We start from the raw sequence: 19,713 nt of genomic DNA on the forward strand, positions 1-19,713 counted from the left end.
CATTGCCATTTCCCTCCCTCCCCCCCTTTTCGTTTCCGGCGCTCCCGCCTTCTCTCCGCCGCAGCTCTACTCTGAGCCCGTGGGGGGAGGGAGGGAGGGAGGGGGCGTGGAGGAATCGGGGTTCTCGGGAGCACGAGCTGCAGCACCACTTCCGGGTGAGTGTTAGGGGAGGGAGGGAGGGAGGGGGCCACCCACTGCCTCGCGCCCCCGCCCTGCGGGTGTCTCGCGCGCATTCCGTGCGTGTGAGTGTGTGGGTCTGTCTCGCGCTGAAAGTGCGTGCCCGCGCGCACCGCCTCGCGCTCCCCCCCTCCCCTCGCCCCCTGCTGGTCCTCCCGCCCCATTCGGCTCCCTCCTTTCCCAGCAAACGCCGCCCCTCCCGCGCTCTGGCTCAGGCTCTGGCGCCGCCGCAGCCGTCGCCGCCGGGTGAGTCTCGCGCCGCTGCTGCCGGCGCGCGCCAAGCTCTCTGCTCCTCCCCCCTCCCCTTTTCCTTGGGGGGGCGTGGAAGGGGGGGGTCCTCGGTGTGACTGTATGTGTGTCCGTCCCGGAACCGGAAGTGGTTGTGGAGGAGCGGGCGATGGGGAGGAATGGGGGGGCTTAGGGGGCGGGTGTCTGTCTGGTGGGTGGCAGAGTTCAGCTCCCTGGAGGGGAAGGAGGGACGTCCCAAAGAAGGGTCTTTGAGGAAGGGGTGGGGGGCGACATCAGGAGGAGGCTCCCAGGGGCTGTCTCAGGGGAGCGAAGGTTTTCTGGGAACAGCTGGGGTCTTCAGTAGATAGACCACTGTGCAGGCTGAGGGAGGTACTTCTTGGCGCAAGGCCTTGGGTAGGCAGGGGCGAAGTCCTCGCAGAAGTGGGGGGGGAGGCCAGAGGAAGTGGCTGGGCCTGAACTGGCACTGTGCCTGACACAAGGGCTTGTGCATCCCCCTAGTCTTCAGTTTTGCCTTCTGAGCCAGTCCTCAGGGGCAGGGGCCCTTCTCTTCTTCCACCTCTTCTGTTCTCTGACCCCTGGTTACCTGTGGCCCTGTGGAACGAAGAAGAACCAGTGCCTGAGCCCAGGAGTGGAACCCAAGCACTGGTGATAGAGTTCATCTTAGTTCCTGAGAATTGGATTTATTTCCCTGTATCCACATAGTGGGTGGCACTACACTCCTTGTTATACGATTGCATCTTTGGATTGCTGGTTGGGGGTCCGCCTGCTTTCCAGACTAACTGCTGACAGTCCAAGAATTCCTGAGGTTCTTCGCAGTTCTCAGGTGGCTGCACCCTTACTGGCCCCTGTAACCCAGACAATTTGTTCACAGAAAGTTCAGGAGCCCTGGAAAGGAGAAGGAATAAGACGACAGGAGGAAGAGAGAGAGAGGGTAAGACAATTTTGGCTTAATGGCTTTTCTGGATTGGGGGGAGAAGGGGTCATGATTAAATGGGCTTCTTGGGGACACTGTGACAGAATTCTTCAAGTAATAGCAATTGTAATACTGGTGTTAGCTGGGAGAGAAAAATTATCTCCTGACAATACCCAGGAAGTTTTTGCGTAAAAAGCTAGCACTGTATCTCATCCATTCCCACTAGTACTCAGAAATGAATTATGAAATGCTCAAGTGAAATCACTAAGCGGGGTTACATTGTGTCCAGAGGAGAAATTTATTCTGCTTTGGGGACAAATGGGCCCCAGTCTCCAGTGTGGTCCTTGTCGTAAAGCTTACGGAATTGCTTTCCTGTATTTGGAACAAGCAGAGTTGAGTTTAGCGTGGAGTTCATATTCTCAATATCGCAGTGGAGTGCTTCGGGTGGCTCTGTTGAGTGGTTAGAATCTGTGACACAGGGTTATTTTAATTTGGTGTGTCAGGATGAAGTTTTCAGGAAAAAAAGAAACAAAAAACAAAAAACGTGGTTTGTGGGTAGTTTGAAGTAAAGTAGATAAAGTTGTATGGAGTGGACTCCAGAACTAGGTCTGCAAGAATTCAAAATATGAAGCTTGATGTGGATAGTGTGTTAGGTACTCTGAAAATGACAATGTTGAGACCCGAAAGAGTTTGAGTTCCAAGCTCATAGAAGTGTCTTCTAAGAACCGATTGCAGGCTGGTTTATAAAATTTATTTCCCATAGGTTTCTGAGCCAAGTTGATGATTAAATATTACGTGCATATCCCCTCTCGTCCAAACGCCCCGCCCCCTTTCCCCTGCCCACTTTATTTATTTATTTATTTATGGCCTCACATTTCCTGGATCCATCATTTATAATGGCATGGGCAGGACCAGGGGAACCACTGTGCCCTTCTTCCCACAGGGTACTGAGTACCATTGGTCCAGCAGTCCCCAGGATAGAAGTTGCTGGCTCAGACTGACAGCTGTGGGGTGGTAGTGGTCCTGTTGGTGTGTTTGGGATAAACCTGTTCTGGTTTATTTTGTACTTGGAAGAGTTCACAGGTAGTAGGAAGGCCCCAAGTTCTATTGGGATGGTCCTTCTTGAATGTCCTTAGAACTGGAGGAAAGAGATTTTGTTTCCTTACTGAGGCGGGGGGAAAGTCATTGTCTGTGTTTCTTCAAGTTGTTAGCTAATATTGCAGCCTATCTACAATTGTGCTTTTTGGGACACTTTTTCTCACTAGAGTGTCTGAGATCTCTGAGCCAAGTTCTTTCTGTAGTTGAATTTGAGCTGATTGTTCTTTGCATCTCTATTGTTTGTGCTTCTGGTTGATGATTACTAAGCTGTAGGCTATAGATCTGATACTTTTGGGTAGTACCTTTGTCATTATGTGGTTTTTATGTAATTGTCAGTGATTGTCACTGGTAGTGCTCATCACATGGAAGTATTTCTCTAACTCTCTTCCATTCAGGAACACTTTAAAGCATTTTATTTATCCCCCCCCCCCCTTTTTTTAAACTGCCTCCCATCACCATATACCTTAGGAATTTGTTTTAAGGGGTTTATTCTCCTCTATCCTCTACTCAGATAGAAACTTAGTAGAATGATAAATTATTCAGAGTCAAGCACTGATGTGGGACCTAGAATTAAATTCCAGAAGTCTTAGTTTCTAGGTTCATTCTCCAGCTACTACACTTGGTTGGCACGAGTCTTTTAAGATTTTGTAAAAGTTTGTTAAGAGAATATTGCTTTCCTGAGGAAATGCTGTGCTTTATTTGAAAAACAACAATTATAGAGAATGTAGTAAGTACCAGGAAAGAGATGGTGGTCTTAACCAGGTCTACCAAAAACCACATGCTGCAGGCAGTGACCTCTTTATTTCTGGATGGCGGGTGGCACTATGGAAGGGTGGACAGATGGACAAAGCTCTGGTGCAAGAGTTCAAGTCCTACTAAACGTTTCATGGGTGTTACTTAACGTCTTTTTTTCTGCACTTCATTGGTGCTTTTGAGATTTTGTCTGAGATTGGAAAAGAAATATGTAGTTCTCTGACCCTCTGAAAAAAAAAAATACCATCCAACTTAATTGTAGTAAACCTTATATTAACAGAATAGTTGAGGTATAGTGCAATAGTAAAATTGAAATTAGAACTCAGATTTTTAATCTGCCAGCATTCTTTCTACTTATTCTTTCCTGTTTTTTGGGTCTATAATAAAAGACTTTCACTTCCTTCCCAATGTAGGGTAAACCAGTTCTTTTTATTATTATTAAAATGTTGGCATAATCATCAAAAGTGGCACTCTATGTAGAAATGAGATTTCCCTGTACTATCATTGGGCTTCTTCAGGTGTTAAGAATGTTGGTATATACCTGCTTGGATGTTGGGATGGTTTGGGGAGAGTTCCTCCATGAAAGATAGAAAGTTAAGAGGTTAATTGGTAAAGTGGACAGTAAACAGGTATTTGAGTGATCTGGCACCTGTTGCCCTGTTACACAACTCCAGGGGGCGCCATTTACATGGTATTCTGGCAAGAGCCTTCCTTCTTGGCTCTCCATTTGATATCATTTCAGGAATACAGAGATCTAAAGTCAGCCTTTTTAGAACAGTAGTATAGCATTTCTCAGATGTCACTTTGCAGGCAAATATTGCTTCTAGTTGGGTGAGCAGAACTTTCCATGTACCCTTCTTTTGGGTGGACATATTTATCAGAAGCCCACAAGGCACATTTATCATTTTGTCCTAGGACCAGCTGTGGTTTTCTGATCTTCGGTTTTGTTCTCTTAAGAACTAGAGCAGAGGGACAGACTGGGTATTCAGGGAAGCAGAGGAATCTTATTCAGTTTATCCCTCTGGATGGTCTGTTCTTTTTACTCTGATTCCATCATTAAGGTGTTTTGTTTTGTTTTTTCAATGTTTATTTATTTTTGAGAGAGAGAGAGTGCAAGCAGAGGAGGGGCAGAGAGAGAGGGAGACACAGAATCCACAGCAGGCTCCAGGCTCTGAGCTGTCAGCACAGAGCCCCACGCAGGGCTCAAATCCATGAACCACAAGATCTTGACCTGAGCTGAAGTTGGATGCTTAATCGACTGAGCCACCCAGACTCCTCCCGATTCCATCATTCTAAAATCAGTTATCTTAATGGCCAAGTGAAGTCTTACAGGTTGTGAACAGAAACTATCATCTTTAGCTACATTTTGCTCTTACCAAAATTCCACTTTTGGAAACATTTATAGAGAACTACATGGAAAATGTATAATCCATTCCTGGACGTGTTGTAAATTTTAATTGACGCATCAAGTCATAACATCAGAGAGTATGTACTTTAGTTGTAGGGTTTGGTCTCTTGTAGCACCCCCATTCTTAACTGGCTCTTTGGTATCTGCATTCAGATCTCTTCTCTGATATTTACTGTTTGACTCTGTGACTTCAGTTTCTTCATTTGAAAAATGGGGATTACAGTACCTACTTCATAGAATTGCTGTGGTAATTAAATCATACAATAGTTGTAAAGTGCTTAGGACAGTGCCCTGAACACAATAAGCACTTAATAAATGTTGATGGTGATGTTGACCTTGTCCTGTCCTCCACATCACTTTGTATGTCCCCGTTATAAGAACCTGCAGGGTCTATTTCCCTCAGAAACTTTCTCCTGAGCCACTTGTAGGACAATATGAGTGGATGTAATCTTTTTTGGTGAGGAGGGGCGTTGTACACAGGAATTCTATCTGAAGATATTATTTTCAGGCTTTCAGTTCCTGCCTCCTAAATTTTCACATCTGTAATGTGTTTACTTCCTTGACTTTTTAGGGGGAAATTATAATTAGATCCTCCTTTCTTTATTCTCTAGCCTAATTCTCTACTTCATTTCCACCGTATGTCATGACTTTTCTGTATCATTTCTCTCAGCTCGAAGGTTAGACAGATGGGGGTTGTGGGTTATGGTTTGAGCCCCTAGCATTGTTTTCAAAATCTGTGTGTACAGAGTCCAGTGTCCTTCAGTTTACTAAATACAGAATTGCTTACTGGGTGATGAGTCCTATGTTCGAGACAATGGGTAGGTCCAAGATGTGATCTCTGCTTCCCAAAAAGCTTGGCAAGATTGGATCCCCTGAAACCGTGATTTGGTCATTTCTCTTTCAATGTTTATTTATTTATTTTTGAGAGACAGCGCACGTGTGCACACAGGGGAGGGGCAGAGAGAGAGGGAGACAGGATCTGAAGTGGGCTCTGTGCTGACAGCAGAGAGCCCAGTGAGGGGCTCGAACTCACAAACTGCAAGTCCATGACCTGAGCCAAAGTTTGATGCTTAACCAACTAAGCCACTCAGGCGCCCCTACCATTTCTTGATTTCTGTTGCCTAAGAAGGACCTGGGTTAATGCTGGAAGTTAATGCTAAAGTTAATGCTGGAAGGAAAAGGTTAGCACCTGTTTTGGAGACTGTTCTGATGTGTTTTATGAGTTGGGGAGCAGGATTTGTCTGGGGTTGATCCTCAAATCAGTTAATAATGAGCCTTGTTTGTGTGAAGTTGTAGTCAGATTTGATGCATTCCTCTCCTCTGCTACTTTTTAGGAAAGAGTAGGTTGAAATTCAGTAGTGCTTCCCTTTATAGGTTTTATGAACATTGAGAGTGCTGTTTAATAGAGCAAAACGTGTGATGAGATTTCTGGAGAAGGATGAGGAATGGGGTTACGTCTAGAGTGATGTCCGTTCTGTTTCTCCTCCTTTGTTACAGATCTTCCTTAGTTTCCTTAATCTACTTCTAACCTGTTTCTGTGTCCAGTGTACCCTCTAGCACTTAGTAGCTCTGGTATCTATCTGCCTCCAGAACATCCTCAGCAGGACCCCCCCATGGCTGTAAGCCACAGGTCCTTCTTTCCCACCTGAATCTTGGTTGCTTCTGGTTCGAAAAGCAGCATGACGATAATGTTTACTTCTTGCTGTTCGTCATTTCCCCATTCCATCAGTCTCTTACTCCCTCTTCACCTGCCTTCTGCTGGGCTGGATCCAGAATTTGGGGAAGCTGCTCTTGAATAACTGCAGTTAACATACGGTCTTGCTAGGAGAAGTGATCAGAGTGGGAAAATGAGCAGTGGGATGCCTAGGTTCTGTACCCATCATGATTCTGAGGATTACTTTTCTTGCTTATTCCTCACTCCCAAAGTTTTAGCTTAATTATCATCCACATACAGAGAAGAATTTGAACGCTTCGAGGCATCATGTGTGAGATATACAGAGCAGGAGTCTAGTACTGTGTATGTGTTTTGGTGCACTGTTGTCCCTATTCTGAATCCCTGTAGGTAGAGATGTGGGGCGCTGCTACTCCCGGCACTGGAACCCTCTTTTAAACTGGTAGTTCCAGGTTCTCACTGCTTGGCTTCGCATGTGTGGTACCCATTGTGGCACCGTGGGTGTTCTTGGACCTTGGTGGGATCAGTGGGGCATGGTCCCCAGGTAGCATCTGGTACTCAGAAAATATCTTGGTTGTGATTTCCTGCCAATTTTGCTCTTTAATTCCCCTGCGCATTTTGTGTTCCAGCCTAGCTGTGTAGAACGACAGGTATGTCAGTTGAAACTCTTTCCCAAGGAAGCTATGTTTGAAGGATAAAGGAAAAGAGCGGGGATAGGTGCCCCGACTGTTTTTTAGCCAGTCAGTGATTTGCTTTGTGTGACCTTGGGTACATCCCTTCCCTGCTCATGCCTTCAGCTCCTCTTTTTGTCAGCAAAGAAAAGTAATACTGAGTCTCTTTCTAATGGGAGACATTCTGTGGTTAAGCGAGATGTGTTTAAGTTCTTCCACCAGCATCTTGAGAAGGATAGGCTCTGTTGGATTTCATGCTGAGTGGCTCTCTGGAACTAATATGGTAGATCCAGAGATCTTCACCGCAGATTCTCAGCCATGTAGTCAGGTCCTGAAGAGGAGGTCAGGAACTCCTCAGTGTCTTCTTCTCGGTTGCCAGGTTACTTCAGATTTATTCCTCACTATGATGTGATCTCTCTTTCTTTCTTCAGGTAGAATGGAAGAATCTCACTTCAATTCTAACCCGTACTTCTGGCCTTCTATCCCCACAGTCTCAGGACAGGTAGGTGGTGGTGGTGTTTTTCTCCTCCTTCCCTATCATGTACTTTTTTCAACTTTTGAGTAGTGAGTTCTAGTACTGTGGAGACTGAAGCAAGATAAATCACGTGCTGCTTCACCAGGTCCCCCACCATCGAGAACTCTAGCGTTTCTGTTTTGGCTTCTCTGGAAGCACAGAGATCTGAACTATTTACTCCTTGGAGGACGGACATCGTAAAGTGCTCGGGGAACAGACAAAATCAGGTTCTTTCTGAAGAGGCCGCTCGCCTCCCCTTTCCTTTTCTTTTAGATTGAGAACACGATGTTCATCAACAAGATGAAGGATCAGCTGCTGCCGGAGAAGGGCTGTGGGCTGGCTCCACCCCACTACCCCACCTTGCTGACAGTGCCTGCCTCCGTGTCCCTGCCCTCAGGCATCAGTATGGACACAGAGTCCAAGTCAGACCAGCTGACCCCACATAGCCAGGCGTCCGTTACCCAGAACATCACCGTGGTCCCTGTGCCGTCTACAGGACTGATGACTGCTGGTGAGCCACTCTGCTCTTCTCCAATCTGAGGTGTTGATCTTCCATGATCAGTACCCCAGGCTGGAGGGCTCCAAGGACATGGGGAGTGGGATATGTGTTTGATTACTCAATCACATTTTTATTAAGTGCCTACTGTGTGCCTAGCAATGTGCTAGGCATTGTGGGGGATACAAAGAAGTAGAAGATGCGGTCCCTGCCTTTGAGGAGGTGACATTCTTTCCTTCTCTGAATCAAGGAGTCTCCTGTTCTCAGAGGTGGAGAAGAGAAGGGAGTCAATCAAGGGGTAAATCTCACTGTTACTGGGGGTGGGGTGGGGACAGGGGTTAGGAGACCATTATTTTTCTACAGGGTTTGGGGTTTCCTATATACTCTGGGCTGGGGGGGCGGTGGTGAGGGGTTGATTAGACAATGATCTGGGGGGAAATTAAATAGGATTAGGATCAGGACTGGACAACATGACACCATCTCCTTTTTCTCCCAATCCTAGGTCCCGGTTTGGTAATCACGTCCCCCTCAGGCTCCCTTGTGACCACAGCCTCATCAGCTCAGACCTTCCCCATTTCGGCTCCCATGATTGTCTCAGCTCTTCCCCCTGGCTCACAAGCCCTGCAGGTGGTCCCTGACCTCTCCAAGAAGGTAGCATCAACCCTAACAGAGGAAGGAGGCGGAGGTGGTGGTGGAGGTGGCAATGTGGCTCCTAAGCCCCCTCGGGGCCGGAAGAAGAAGCGGATGCTGGAATCAGGGCTGCCTGAGATGAATGACCCTTATGTCCTCTCCCCTGAGGATGACGATGACCATCAGAAAGACGGCAAGACCTATAGGTAAGAGTCAGAGCCAGGGCAGTGAGGGGCAAGGATCACGGTCTCAGTTCACCTACCCCTTTGTGTCTTGCCCCGGATCAGGCTCCACGCCGACAGCTTTCCACCTCAGGTCCACTTGCATGTCAGGTGCTCTCTTGTGGGGGAGGAAAGTGGGGCTCTTAGCACTTCTCGAGTGACTCTTCCCCAGGATGCAGACCCATTTTACTCCTTCCCTTTTGGGGTAGTCAGCAGTGACTAATTTTTGAATGACATAATGGAGTTTCTTTCTTATGGTAAGGTGTTAGGCTGGCTTTCAGACTCTGTCTCCAGCTCCTTTTTGCTTTCTGCATTTTCCATTCCTATTTTTCTAAGAAACTTTTCTGAAAAGCCCCTGACCTTAACCTGTGTGCCATCCACTGGTTCTTGGGCCACATTTAAGCACTGACCCTGCATGGTGGGGATGATGGGAGGGGTCTCTATAAAAAGGTGGGAGGAATAAGATATCACCCTTTGGCCCTTGGAATATATGCTTATAAAGTGCCTGTTTTCTCACTTTCTAATTCATGAAAGTCATTTTGATTCTGGACTTCCCTTAAGTTGTCCATTGCCAAAAAGTGTTCTGTTTGCATGTGGTGCTATACGAAAATAATTACAGAGGTAGACTCCCCGCCCTTTGAAAGTTGCAAGTCTTTTAATCCCCTTGAGAACTATCAAGGGCCCTAGTGGGTTTGGGAAATTTGGTCCCGGTGTACACAGTGGGATAACCACTGTCACAGCTTTGGTGCAGACAGGGGCAGATGTGCATGGCTGGGAGACTGGGTCTGTCCTTAGTGTACCGAGATGGGCAATGTTGTTCCCATTTTAGGAGCGAAGGGAACTGCGGCACAGGAAATGGACAGAGCCTTGGGCTCATGGATTCAGTTCCCGGCTCCACCACGAACTTGCTGTGTGACCCTGGGCAAGTCCTTTCCCCCTCTCTGGGCCTCAGTTTCCTCATCTGTAAAATGGGGAGAATTCTGTTTATGCCTCCCATTTGTTGGGAGTATATATCAGATAAGATTTGAAATGTTGGGAACTTCAGAAGAAAGAGATTAGAAATAGTTGTCATTTAGCGTTTATTTTTATTTCTGCTGTATACGTCTACTGTGGAGAGTAGCCACAACTACAGAGTGTTTAAGTTCTTCTTTGTAAGTGAAGAGGAGGGGAGTTGCTATGTAGAAAGTATTGAGCATTGCAGAATCCCAGCCCATAATCTGAAAGTTCATTGCAGCTTTATTATTACAGGTGTATTCCACCTTATACAATAAAAGTGTTCCTGGAAAATGTTTACATCATATCATTTTATAAAGGTACCTGACAAGTTTGATTCATTTAAAAGCATCTTCTATATATCATTTCATAAAATGAAAGTCCCTTTTATTTTATATAAATCCGGATTTTTATGTATTTGCTTAAAGTGAGGTCATTGTGACATGGAGATACACCTATATAAAGTGTGTCGTTGTAAGACTGATGGGCTAGGTCCCTGACATCCTATGCTGCTTTGCACATGGATCAGGGTCCTCTGATTCTGTCAAGGGTTTTTTTTGTTGTTGTTGTTTTGTGGTTTTTGTTTTTGTTTTTTTGCTTGCTTATTTTTTGGACCCACATTAAAGCTATTTCTGGACTTCCCAAAGTGTGTCTATGGGAAGAAATGTGAATATGCAATTGGAAGGAAGTCCTGGTAGCATTTTCTACACTCTCAGTGTATTGGGAAGTCTTGAGAGGCCCCACACCCAGGTGACTAAAGAAAACTGAAATTTAAGGGCGCCTAATTATATTCTAGGTGAATGGAATTTCTTCAGAAACTCAGAACTCTGAATTTTCAAAGCAGTCTTTTTAATCACAAAAAATCCCTATTTCCATGCATGTTTGAGTCAACCACATTCATTCCTGTGGTCAGTGACATTTGACCTGAGTATTGTTGGACTAGGGTTCTATTAGTCTGGGCAAGTCCACTTATTTCTAGTTCTTTGTTCCCATCTGTAAAATGGGAAGCTCAGTCGTGGCCCCCATCTATCATGTGTGTGTTTTTGAGGGAAAATCAAGAGTATTTGAAATTATTTTTGAGTATCTTAGGGAAAAAATGGGATGGTAATTCAGTTGTTATTGTGAACAAGGTCATTGCACTGTGTGCTTCCAGAAGGGCCCCATTAGTATGTTGGATGTGAATGGTGCCCCCTGGAGTTGTGCACCTAGCTATAAGGGGTGGTAGCTTTTCTGCCTCCTGCTAACTGCCCACTGCCACAATACTCCTAAGTCAGATTTCTTTCCAGCTACCCAACACCTTGCATTAAAAGACTTGGACTCTTTTATCTGGCTTCATAGCATTTCAGAGTTGGAAATACTTTAATGGTCACCTAATCCAGTTCCTTCCCTGTAGTTGAGTCTTCTACACATTCCTGGCAGATGACAGTCTGCCTCTCCTTGAATACCTCTAGTGTGAGGAATCTTTAAAATTAGGTTAGAATCATAGCTTTGTAGTGAATAGCTGTTTGCCTTTTGGCAAATTACTTAACCTTTCTGAGCCTTCGTGTTCCTTTCTGTAAAACAGGGATAATGCTTGCTAGGCTGTCGTGAGGAGTGGAGACTGTCTTTAAAGTGCCTAACTGGTGTGGTGCCCTCGCAGTATCAGGCACAACAACAAATGGCAACTATGATTTTCATTACTCTGATCGTTGCTGTACCTTCTACCTTTCGAGAGGGCTTATTTTGTTGCCAGTCCGTTGTCTATGACTTTAAGTTTTGCGGATTCTTCTCTAGTTGAGCTTTGATGAAGAGGGTTATTTTCTCTTTTATAGTTAATTTCATACTAAGGGTGCTGTTGTGTGTTCCACACTCACACACAAACTATGAGCTTGTGTTTGAGTTAAAACGGTACGTGTTGTTCCACTTGTCTGAGGAATTTTAGCAACCAAGGGAAATTATTTTGTATCTTCAGTACTGTTCCCCTCAAGTGACAATGTGTCCAGTTTCTGACTTCAGTGAAATGTATAGTAGCATGAGCTCATCCGTCAGCACTGGTATGTTAACATTAGTGCAATTGAATTATTAGAGAACACTTGGCTTACCTTTGTTCTGAATATTTGCTGGCCCTGGAGGCAGATATTTATCTCTCCATTTTACAGACCAGAAAATTGAGGTCTAGATTGATGAGCAAGCCTGTAATCGAACACTGAGTAGAGCCCAGGTGTCCAGACTAACATTGGCTGTGTCCTTTGGGCCATACTAACTATAAACAGAACCTCCCCACCACGCATATAATGGCTGGGCAAGCCAAACAACAGCCAAGGATTGGTAAACTGGGATTGGATTTCCTTCATAGTTACCAAGTGACCAGGGAAATAGAAATTGACCTTAACGATTGGAATTTTAGTAGAAACATTAATACAGGAGCCACACCTCCAAGTACCGTGATATTTTTTTTTTCCTCTGAGGAATGCAGAGTTCTTTTTAGTCGTGATCTCAGTTATTTTCTAAAGATTTCTCCTGGGATCCGAAAAAAGCCGAAACCATCACTCTGCACCATCCCCAGCCCTGATTATAGGGAGAAGTTGAGGAGGAACCAAAGCAGAGGGACTTTTTCCCCAGTTGCCTGGCTTCCAGGTGCTGCCCTTTCTGCCAGCTCACACTGTGCACTGTGGGGTTGTTTAGGAATGAGAGCATTCCAGCTCACACACAGATAGCACTTCCTCGATAAAGGCTGAATAGTTGTGGCTTATCCTGCTCAGAGGCCTCCTTACTTGATGCTGTTGGGCAATGTCAGAACAGGAAGGATTACCAACCAGGTGATGGGGGAAAGTGTACCAGCTGCTGTTGATGTTATCCCCGAGTGCTGACTTGGGCTCCATGTGCTAGGGAAGAGGAAAGGTTTGGCATGGAAGCTCAGGGTTTCACAAATCTTTTCCTCCTCAGTGTTTGAGGGCTACAGCCCACTCCCAGCAGCAACCTCAGCTCTTTGTAAAAGCGGTTCCCTCACTTTATCGCCAAGGGGCTCAGGGATGGTGGTGGTCGGTGGAACATCAGATGCACAGTGGAGGCCAGATGTATATGATTTGGAAAAGCCCCTTCCACGTAATCCTGATCCTTTTCCACCCCTATCCCTCTAGGAATCACTGGCAAAAAGGAAGTAGGAGAGAATCTGAGAGAAGACAATTATCTGAGGAGACAGGAGAGAAGCCCTTCTGGGGAATGTAGTCAGTTTGTCCTCATTATCGTCTCAGGAACTTGAGAGATACCTGAGAGATGTACTTTATGCATGGGAAGTTGGGGGAAGGAGCTCTCTTTTAAAGTCTGAAATAAAGTTACAGGCAGAAGGAAAACAGAAGTTAGCTGATATTGCTGGCCCGATGAAATCCGCATCAGCCTAGAGCCGATAATAAGATTTTCCTGTCTTTTCTGGTTGAATTCTTGTTTCCGTACACACTTAGGGAGTCCAGTCACTCAGCAGACATGTACTGAATATTTGTATTGTGTGGGTCTGTATTAGTTTAGTCTATAAAGAGGAGTAGAACAGATCCTCCCCTCAGGGGCCTTACAACATAGTTGTAGTAAGAAAGATCAGATAGGCTGGCTTCTGTGGAAGTGGAGGGAGGGTTCAGCAGTGCTCTGTCAGTGGGAAGGTTCTAACCGCTGCCCTCGCTTGGCCCAGGTGCCGGATGTGCTCACTGACATTCTACTCAAAGTCGGAGATGCAGATCCACTCCAAGTCACACACCGAGACCAAGCCCCACAAGTGCCCGCACTGCTCCAAGACCTTCGCCAACAGCTCCTACCTGGCCCAGCACATCCGTATCCACTCAGGGGCCAAGCCCTACAGTTGTAACTTCTGTGAGAAATCCTTCCGCCAGCTCTCCCACCTCCAGCAGCACACCCGGTAAGGCTGCTCTTGGTTTTATCCCGTCACTCGGCTGCAGACCCCTTACCCTAAGGCCACGTTGCCTGAGCCTTCTCTTCTGTCCTCGTGGTTTCTTTTTTCCCTTGTGACTTTGCCCTTTGGGAGCCTCAGTTCGCTCTCATTACTGTCTGTGAAAAATAAACTATGTATTTTAGCAGTTTGCAGGGGCCTGGGAAATTGTGGTCTCCAATCCCAAAGTCTGGAACGGTTTTTGTGGTTTCTCTCTTTGTCTGTTTGGAAATCTTCTGCAGAGCAGGCCCTGCTTATACTGTATGCTTCAGTTCAGAGCCAAGGTGTGCATTCAACTTCAGGTCCATGGGGAACAGGCGGTATTTGGTCTTTGTTGAAAGTACTGTTTGGAATCAGGGTATATGTGGTGAGTGTGTAAGCTTAGAACAAAGCAGAGGGCTGACAAGACTGAGACCGTTAAGGTTACCAGGAGCCAGGGGCCACGGCTCTGCATCACCTCACTGCCATTCTAGCCACCGACGTAAGATCAGCAGCGACCTAGATCTGGGTGTCCTCGCCATTAGCCTCTTCAGGCCGGAGTATGTTTGGGAGGAGGGAGGAGGGGGTGCTCTCATCCGTCAAGCAACATCATTTCACCCAGCAGAGAGCTGAGCCCGTGGTGTCGAACTGCTTCCTCCTCCCCCCTTCCCTCCTCTCCTCTCCTCTCCGGCAGGATCCACTCCAAGATGCACACGGAGACCATCAAGCCCCACAAGTGCCCGCACTGCTCCAAGACCTTCGCCAACACCTCCTACCTGGCCCAGCACCTCCGAATCCACTCGGGGGCCAAGCCCTACAACTGTTCCTACTGCCAGAAGGCCTTCCGCCAGCTCTCCCACCTCCAGCAGCACACACGGTAAGGGAGAGTGGCGGGCTACTGCCCCCGCCCCGCTGGCATGCCCTCCCCACCCCCGCCCCGGACACACACAACAACCCGCATGCGGGGGGCGGGGGAGAGACCTGGCCGGAGGAGCATACGACTGGCGCCTGGGAGAAGAAGAAACAACAACCCTGGAGTGGATGCTCGAGAGAACCTTTCTGGGGCACAAGCTGCGCTGGGGAGATGCAATGACTGTGTGACATGGGAGGAAGAGACTCAGCTGGAGCAGAGACAACTTCTGCCTTCATTTCTCTCCCCGAAAACACCAATACGTACGTGTTGCAAGATTTTCTCCTGGATGCCGAAGCAAGGGCATTTGGTTGGAGAAGACCATACCTCTAGCCCTTAGGGCACCATGTATGAACAGGAAATGTAATCAGATTTTTTTCGCTGGGTCTCAGCCTGGTGACACCTACGGCAATAAGCAAGGCTCTGAAGGATGCCAGGAATAGAGAACAGAACGAAACATGTCTGAAATGATCACAGAGAACCGGCAAATGAAATGAAAAAGCTCCTGCTTCATAAGGATGCCCACTGTTTGTCCCATGAATCTGGAGTGACTAGGAGGGAGTGAACCTGCCACCTGGAAGAGTTGATGACATCCTTCATCAGTATCTCAAGTTGAACTGCAATCCAAAACTCTTACTGGCCAGAGGCCTTCTCACCTGGCTGTTTCCGGATGTGGTGATCCCTCTCAAAGTGGTCAGATACCTTGTTTTGCGAAGAGGAGAAGTCGGGCTTTCCTCACAAGGAGACAGACTCGTCCTGTGATGTTTCCAAGATTTTATACTGGAGGTCCAGAAAAGCAGCTGGTCACAAAGATAGTTCTGAAGTCCCCGATAAGTAGCAGGTGTCTACGGACCCTCAAGTCCTTGGCTCATCTCAGTGGAGGGCCCTGTAGTGTTTGGGAAAGAGGTCAAATTGGTACTAAAGTAGGCATCTCCTGCCATTAGGGGGCTGGACTCGGAAAAGCCCCAAGGAGTTTCCATGAGTATTAATATCACTGCTGCTCTCCATAATTAGCATAACTCTGATGTTCTTTGACACCAGAACTTTTTCTGGGAGTGGTGCTCAAGGCTGAGGGCATAGCTTCTGGTTGTATTGTGGGGGCCAAGGAAGAAGTGTTCTGTGTTTCTTTTCAGTGTGTTCACCATATGTTTTTGAACATTCATCAGGGACAGCTACTATAGTCGCTGACTTGTATGCCAAATTAGGGACTGCCTATCTCTTGGCTGCCACGCTGCCGGTTCCTCCTCCCCCGGCAGAGGAGCCCAGCTTGAACTGAGTGATGGAGGCAGTGAGCAGAGATCAGGCACTATGGCGTGATCCGTGTCAGAGAGGAGCTGAGGCTGGGACCTCCTGGAAACCCAGCTTGAACTCCTGTAGGAGGGCAGGCGTGACCTTGAGGTTTGTGAAGGAACTGATCCCTGAGTGGCCTTGCTGACCTCCTTTCCCTTTCTTCTTTTCTCATCCTATGCAGAATCCACACCGGTGACAGACCATACAAATGTGCACACCCGGGCTGTGAGAAAGCCTTCACGCAGCTCTCCAATCTGCAGGTAAATGTTCCACCTTCCACATGAGGCCTTGTGTCTGACACTGGGCTCAAAGTGCTGTTTGACTAGTACAGTGGTTCCTGAACTTTTTCAGGACCTGTTTACACCCTTAATAATTATTGGGAAACCCAAAGAGTTTTTGTTGATGTGAGTACAGAGAATCTAAAACTGAAAAACTTGAAAGCATATTTAGTGACTAATTTAAAAATAACAAACCCATTGCATACTAACATTAACCTATTTCCAAACATATGCCCACTCCCCCCAAAATGGAAAGAATGGCATCGTTTTACACTTTGCATGTTTTTTAGTGTCTAGCTTACCAGAAGATGGCTACCTTCCTGCTGCATTCAGTCTTTGTGACATCACGCATTGTGTGATCTCTGTACAGTCATGAGAGAATGAGCATGAAAAGGCCAACATAGTCTTATTATCATTTTGAAAGCAGTTTTGACTTTGGGGGCCCTGTGGAAAAGTCTTGGTATTCCCTAGTGTCCCCTCCGCTTCGCTTTGGGAACCACCAGGCTGGTGGAGCCAGTATAGCCATCCTTCTCATTTTCCAGGATCCTGGAATGTGCTGCAGGAGATACATACACCTCTTCCCTTTGCCTGTAACTCCTCAAGTTTTACTGAGCAGCTTCCCAGGGCGCCTGGGTGGCTCAGTCGGTTTAGCATCTGACTTTGGCTCATGATCACACGGTTCCTGAATTCGAGCCCTGCATTGGGCTCTCTGCTGTCAGCACAGAGCCCGTTTCGGGTCCTCTGTTCTGCTCTGTCTGCACCTCCCCTGTTCACTCTTTTCCCTGAAAAAGAAACATTAAAAAAAAAAAGGCAATTTGCATTGCCTTCCAATGGAAAGAGAATCTGGAAGGCTGACACCCAGCTCGGGGCTTTTCCATTAAGGTCACAGAGGCAGGAAGGAAGAGCCCAAGGTCCTCATCCTGATTCTTTCCCCATTTTCCCAGTCCCACAGGCGGCAGCACAACAAAGATAAACCCTTCAAGTGCCACAACTGTCACCGGGCGTACACGGACGCAGCCTCACTAGAGGTGCACCTATCTACGCATACGGTGAAGCATGCCAAGGTGTATACCTGCACTATCTGTAGTCGGGCATACACGTCGGTGAGTGCGCAGTGCCTTCCCTTTACTTCCCTCTGGGCCTGTGAGACCATGGTCCACTTCACCCCACCTCTCTGGATAAAGAGCTGTTGCCTTGAATATGCTTGCTCCCTAGCTCCCAACTTAACCAGAATCGATAAAGAGAACAGAAATGACACAGACATGTAGCTCGGGAATTGAGGGGGATGCCTGAGCTCTTAAGCCTATAGAGAAAGATTGCTAAGCAATGATTCTTTGTTTTGTTTTGTTTTGTTTTGTTTTGTTTTGTTTTGTTTTTTTGGCTAAGCGGTGATTCTTAATTTTACTTAAATACAAGGCAAAATAATGCAACTTGCAACTTGCAGTTTTGGGAGAAAGATTTTTTAAATGGCTCCAGGAAAAGGTGGTAAAGTTGTTCCATTCAAAGATCTTTGAGAAAATGATGCTTTCCCTGTGCCAAGTGAATGCCCCCTGTGACTCCAAAGGTCTCCCTCTCCTTTCTGCCCAGTATTGAACACTGAAAGAGGCTTCTGGAGAGAATTTGCCCGTGGCTCCAGAATGTCCCCGTATAAGTATGGCTCTATTTGAAGTAAAGTAAGAGCCCAGGATGCCAGTTATAAGTAACCTCTTTTCTTCTCTTTAATCCCTCAACTCTTTTTCACATCTCCTTCAGGAAACGTACCTTATGAAACATATGCGCAAACACAACCCTCCTGATCTCCAGCAACAAGTGCAGGCAGCAGCGGCGGCAGCGGCAGTGGCCCAGGCCCAGGCCCAGGCCCAGGCCCAGGCCCAGGCCCAGGCTCAGGCTCAAGCCCAAGCCCAGGCTCAAGCCCAGGCCTCCCAGGCATCGCAGCAGCAGCAGCAGCAACAGCAGCCACAGCCACCACACTTCCAGTCCCCTGGGGCAGCCCCCCAGGGTGGGGGTGGTGGGGACAGCAACCCCAACCCTCCACCCCAGTGTTCCTTTGACCTGACCCCCTATAAGACGGCGGAGCATCATAAGGACATCTGCCTCACTGTCACCACCAGCACCATCCAGGTGGAGCACCTGGCCAGCTCGTAGAGACCTGTGCTGCCACCCACTGGGAAGAGGGGAAAGAAGTTCTGGTCCCTTCTTTCTCCAACTTCTCTTGGTGGGAAAAGTCTTCTTCCTTGACAGGCCTTGCCTCCATCTCCTTGGGCCTCAGGCACGGCCTTCCTACACAGGATACCATGCTTATTCTCAACTCCTCTTCAAAAGGAATATCAGCCCTCCTGATTGGCAAAGGAATAAGGAGCTGGTAGTGTAATCCAACAGCCTCCCCTTCCAAGCATAGCTTTTCAAAATTGGGGGTTGGTGCTCAAGGGAGGGATTTGCTATGACCTCATAGAAACGTTTCCAGTGTGGGCACTTACCCTCTCGTTACCCTCATAATCCTCAAAAGTTGGGGCTGGTGGAAGACTAGAGGCTGGTCCTCCCAGATCTCTGAGAGAAGGGAGCCCTAAATGCAACCAGCCTCCTGTTCTATTCTTGCCTGCAAAAGAACGGAGGTTTCTCACACGCCCCGATGAGCGGGAGCCGTCTTCCCCTCGTGGTCTCACTTCACTTCCTACTTAATGCTGGAAGAGGGAGATCTCAGTGGGGGTCAGACCCCCTTTATTTGTAAGGGGCAAGGGCTGAGATGTGGTCCCCAAGGGGCCAGAGATCCCCAAAATGGTCGAGGGTGGCTTAGAAGTGTGGGTTATGGTTTTCCTTGGGGCCTCTCCCCTTCTCTGCCAGCCAAGGCCCTATACTCGGTCTCCCAGTCCCAAAGCCAGAGGAGCTGTGGGAGCTTTGTGTTCTTTATGAAAGCCCAAAACAAAGGGTGTTGCAGAGAAGGGAGAGTTCAGGGCAAACACAAGGACTGGACTTAGCTCCCTAGGTGCCACGGTCAATTGCCGGACACGGATTTATATATAAATATATATATAAATATATATATATACCCACTCATCACGGCCATCTTTGTTGTAACCATTTCTGTGTTTATAAATGCATTATCTCTCAGAATTTTCATATTTGATGTTTTGTTTATTTTTGTCTTTTTTGTTTTTCTCCACCCTGTCTTCTGGCCAACGGCATTTTTATTTCCTTTTGCCCTTTTTGTTTGTTTTTAAATCATGGCAGATTTCAGAGAAAAGACAAAATGAAAAAAAATCAGGAAATCAGTTGTTATAAAGCAATTTAAAATGAAGAAAAAAAAACTTATGTACAAACCAAGGGGTGTTTTTAGAACCTTGTATAGAAATAAATTCGTGTAAAAGGATCAGAGGCAGTGGAGCTACTGATGTGAGCGAGCATGGGAAGAAGCTATCTGGGGAGATGTTCAAGGACAGTACTAAGGATTTACACTAGAGTGTGTGTCTGTGAAGAGTGAATGCTGTGTGATGAGGCTCTGTGTGTGTGTCCCCTAATGTAAAAGGGCACAGCTTTGATAATTCAAG

General features: G+C 47.0%; 1 protein-coding gene across 12 annotated transcripts; it reads left to right on the top strand.

The window, feature by feature from the left end:
* Window positions 1–44: 44 nt before the first annotated feature.
* ZNF384 (zinc finger protein 384) lies at window positions 45–19,535 on the top strand. 12 transcript variants are annotated; one of them, XM_086714202.1, is made up of 13 exons: window positions 74–155; window positions 362–423; window positions 1,298–1,357; window positions 7,373–7,443; window positions 7,729–7,966; window positions 8,202–8,249; window positions 8,454–8,787; window positions 9,632–9,724; window positions 13,457–13,681; window positions 14,385–14,567; window positions 16,072–16,150; window positions 17,113–17,271; window positions 17,921–19,535. In XM_086714202.1, the coding sequence occupies exons 4-13, from the start codon at window positions 7,378–7,380 to the stop codon at window positions 18,311–18,313; spliced, it is 1,818 nt and encodes a 605-aa protein (XP_086570328.1). In that variant the 5' UTR covers window positions 74–155; window positions 362–423; window positions 1,298–1,357; window positions 7,373–7,377; the 3' UTR covers window positions 18,314–19,535. The 12 variants fall into 12 exon arrangements, with proteins under 12 accessions (XP_086570325.1, XP_086570322.1, XP_086570326.1 ...); XM_086714196.1 differs by lacking the exon at window positions 362–423 and having other exon boundaries at window positions 47–155; XM_086714201.1 differs by lacking the exon at window positions 74–155 and having other exon boundaries at window positions 197–423.
* The last annotated feature ends 178 nt before the right edge of the window (window positions 19,536–19,713 follow it).

This window comes from Puma concolor, chromosome B4 (genome assembly GCF_028749965.1).
Source record: "Puma concolor isolate L17-30 chromosome B4, mPumCon1.1.hap2, whole genome shotgun sequence".
NCBI classification, from domain to species: Eukaryota; Metazoa; Chordata; class Mammalia; order Carnivora; family Felidae; genus Puma; species Puma concolor.

Coding starts and splice junctions, on each gene's coding strand:
- ZNF384 (XM_086714196.1), top strand. CDS start 7,378: ATGGAAGAATCTCACTTCAATTCTAACCCGTACTTCTGGCCTTCTATC. Junction 14,568..16,071: donor CACCTCCAGCAGCACACACG/GTAAGGGAGAGT, acceptor CATCCTATGCAG/AATCCACACCGGTGACAGAC. Junction 17,272..17,920: donor GTAGTCGGGCATACACGTCG/GTGAGTGCGCAG, acceptor CATCTCCTTCAG/GAAACGTACCTTATGAAACA.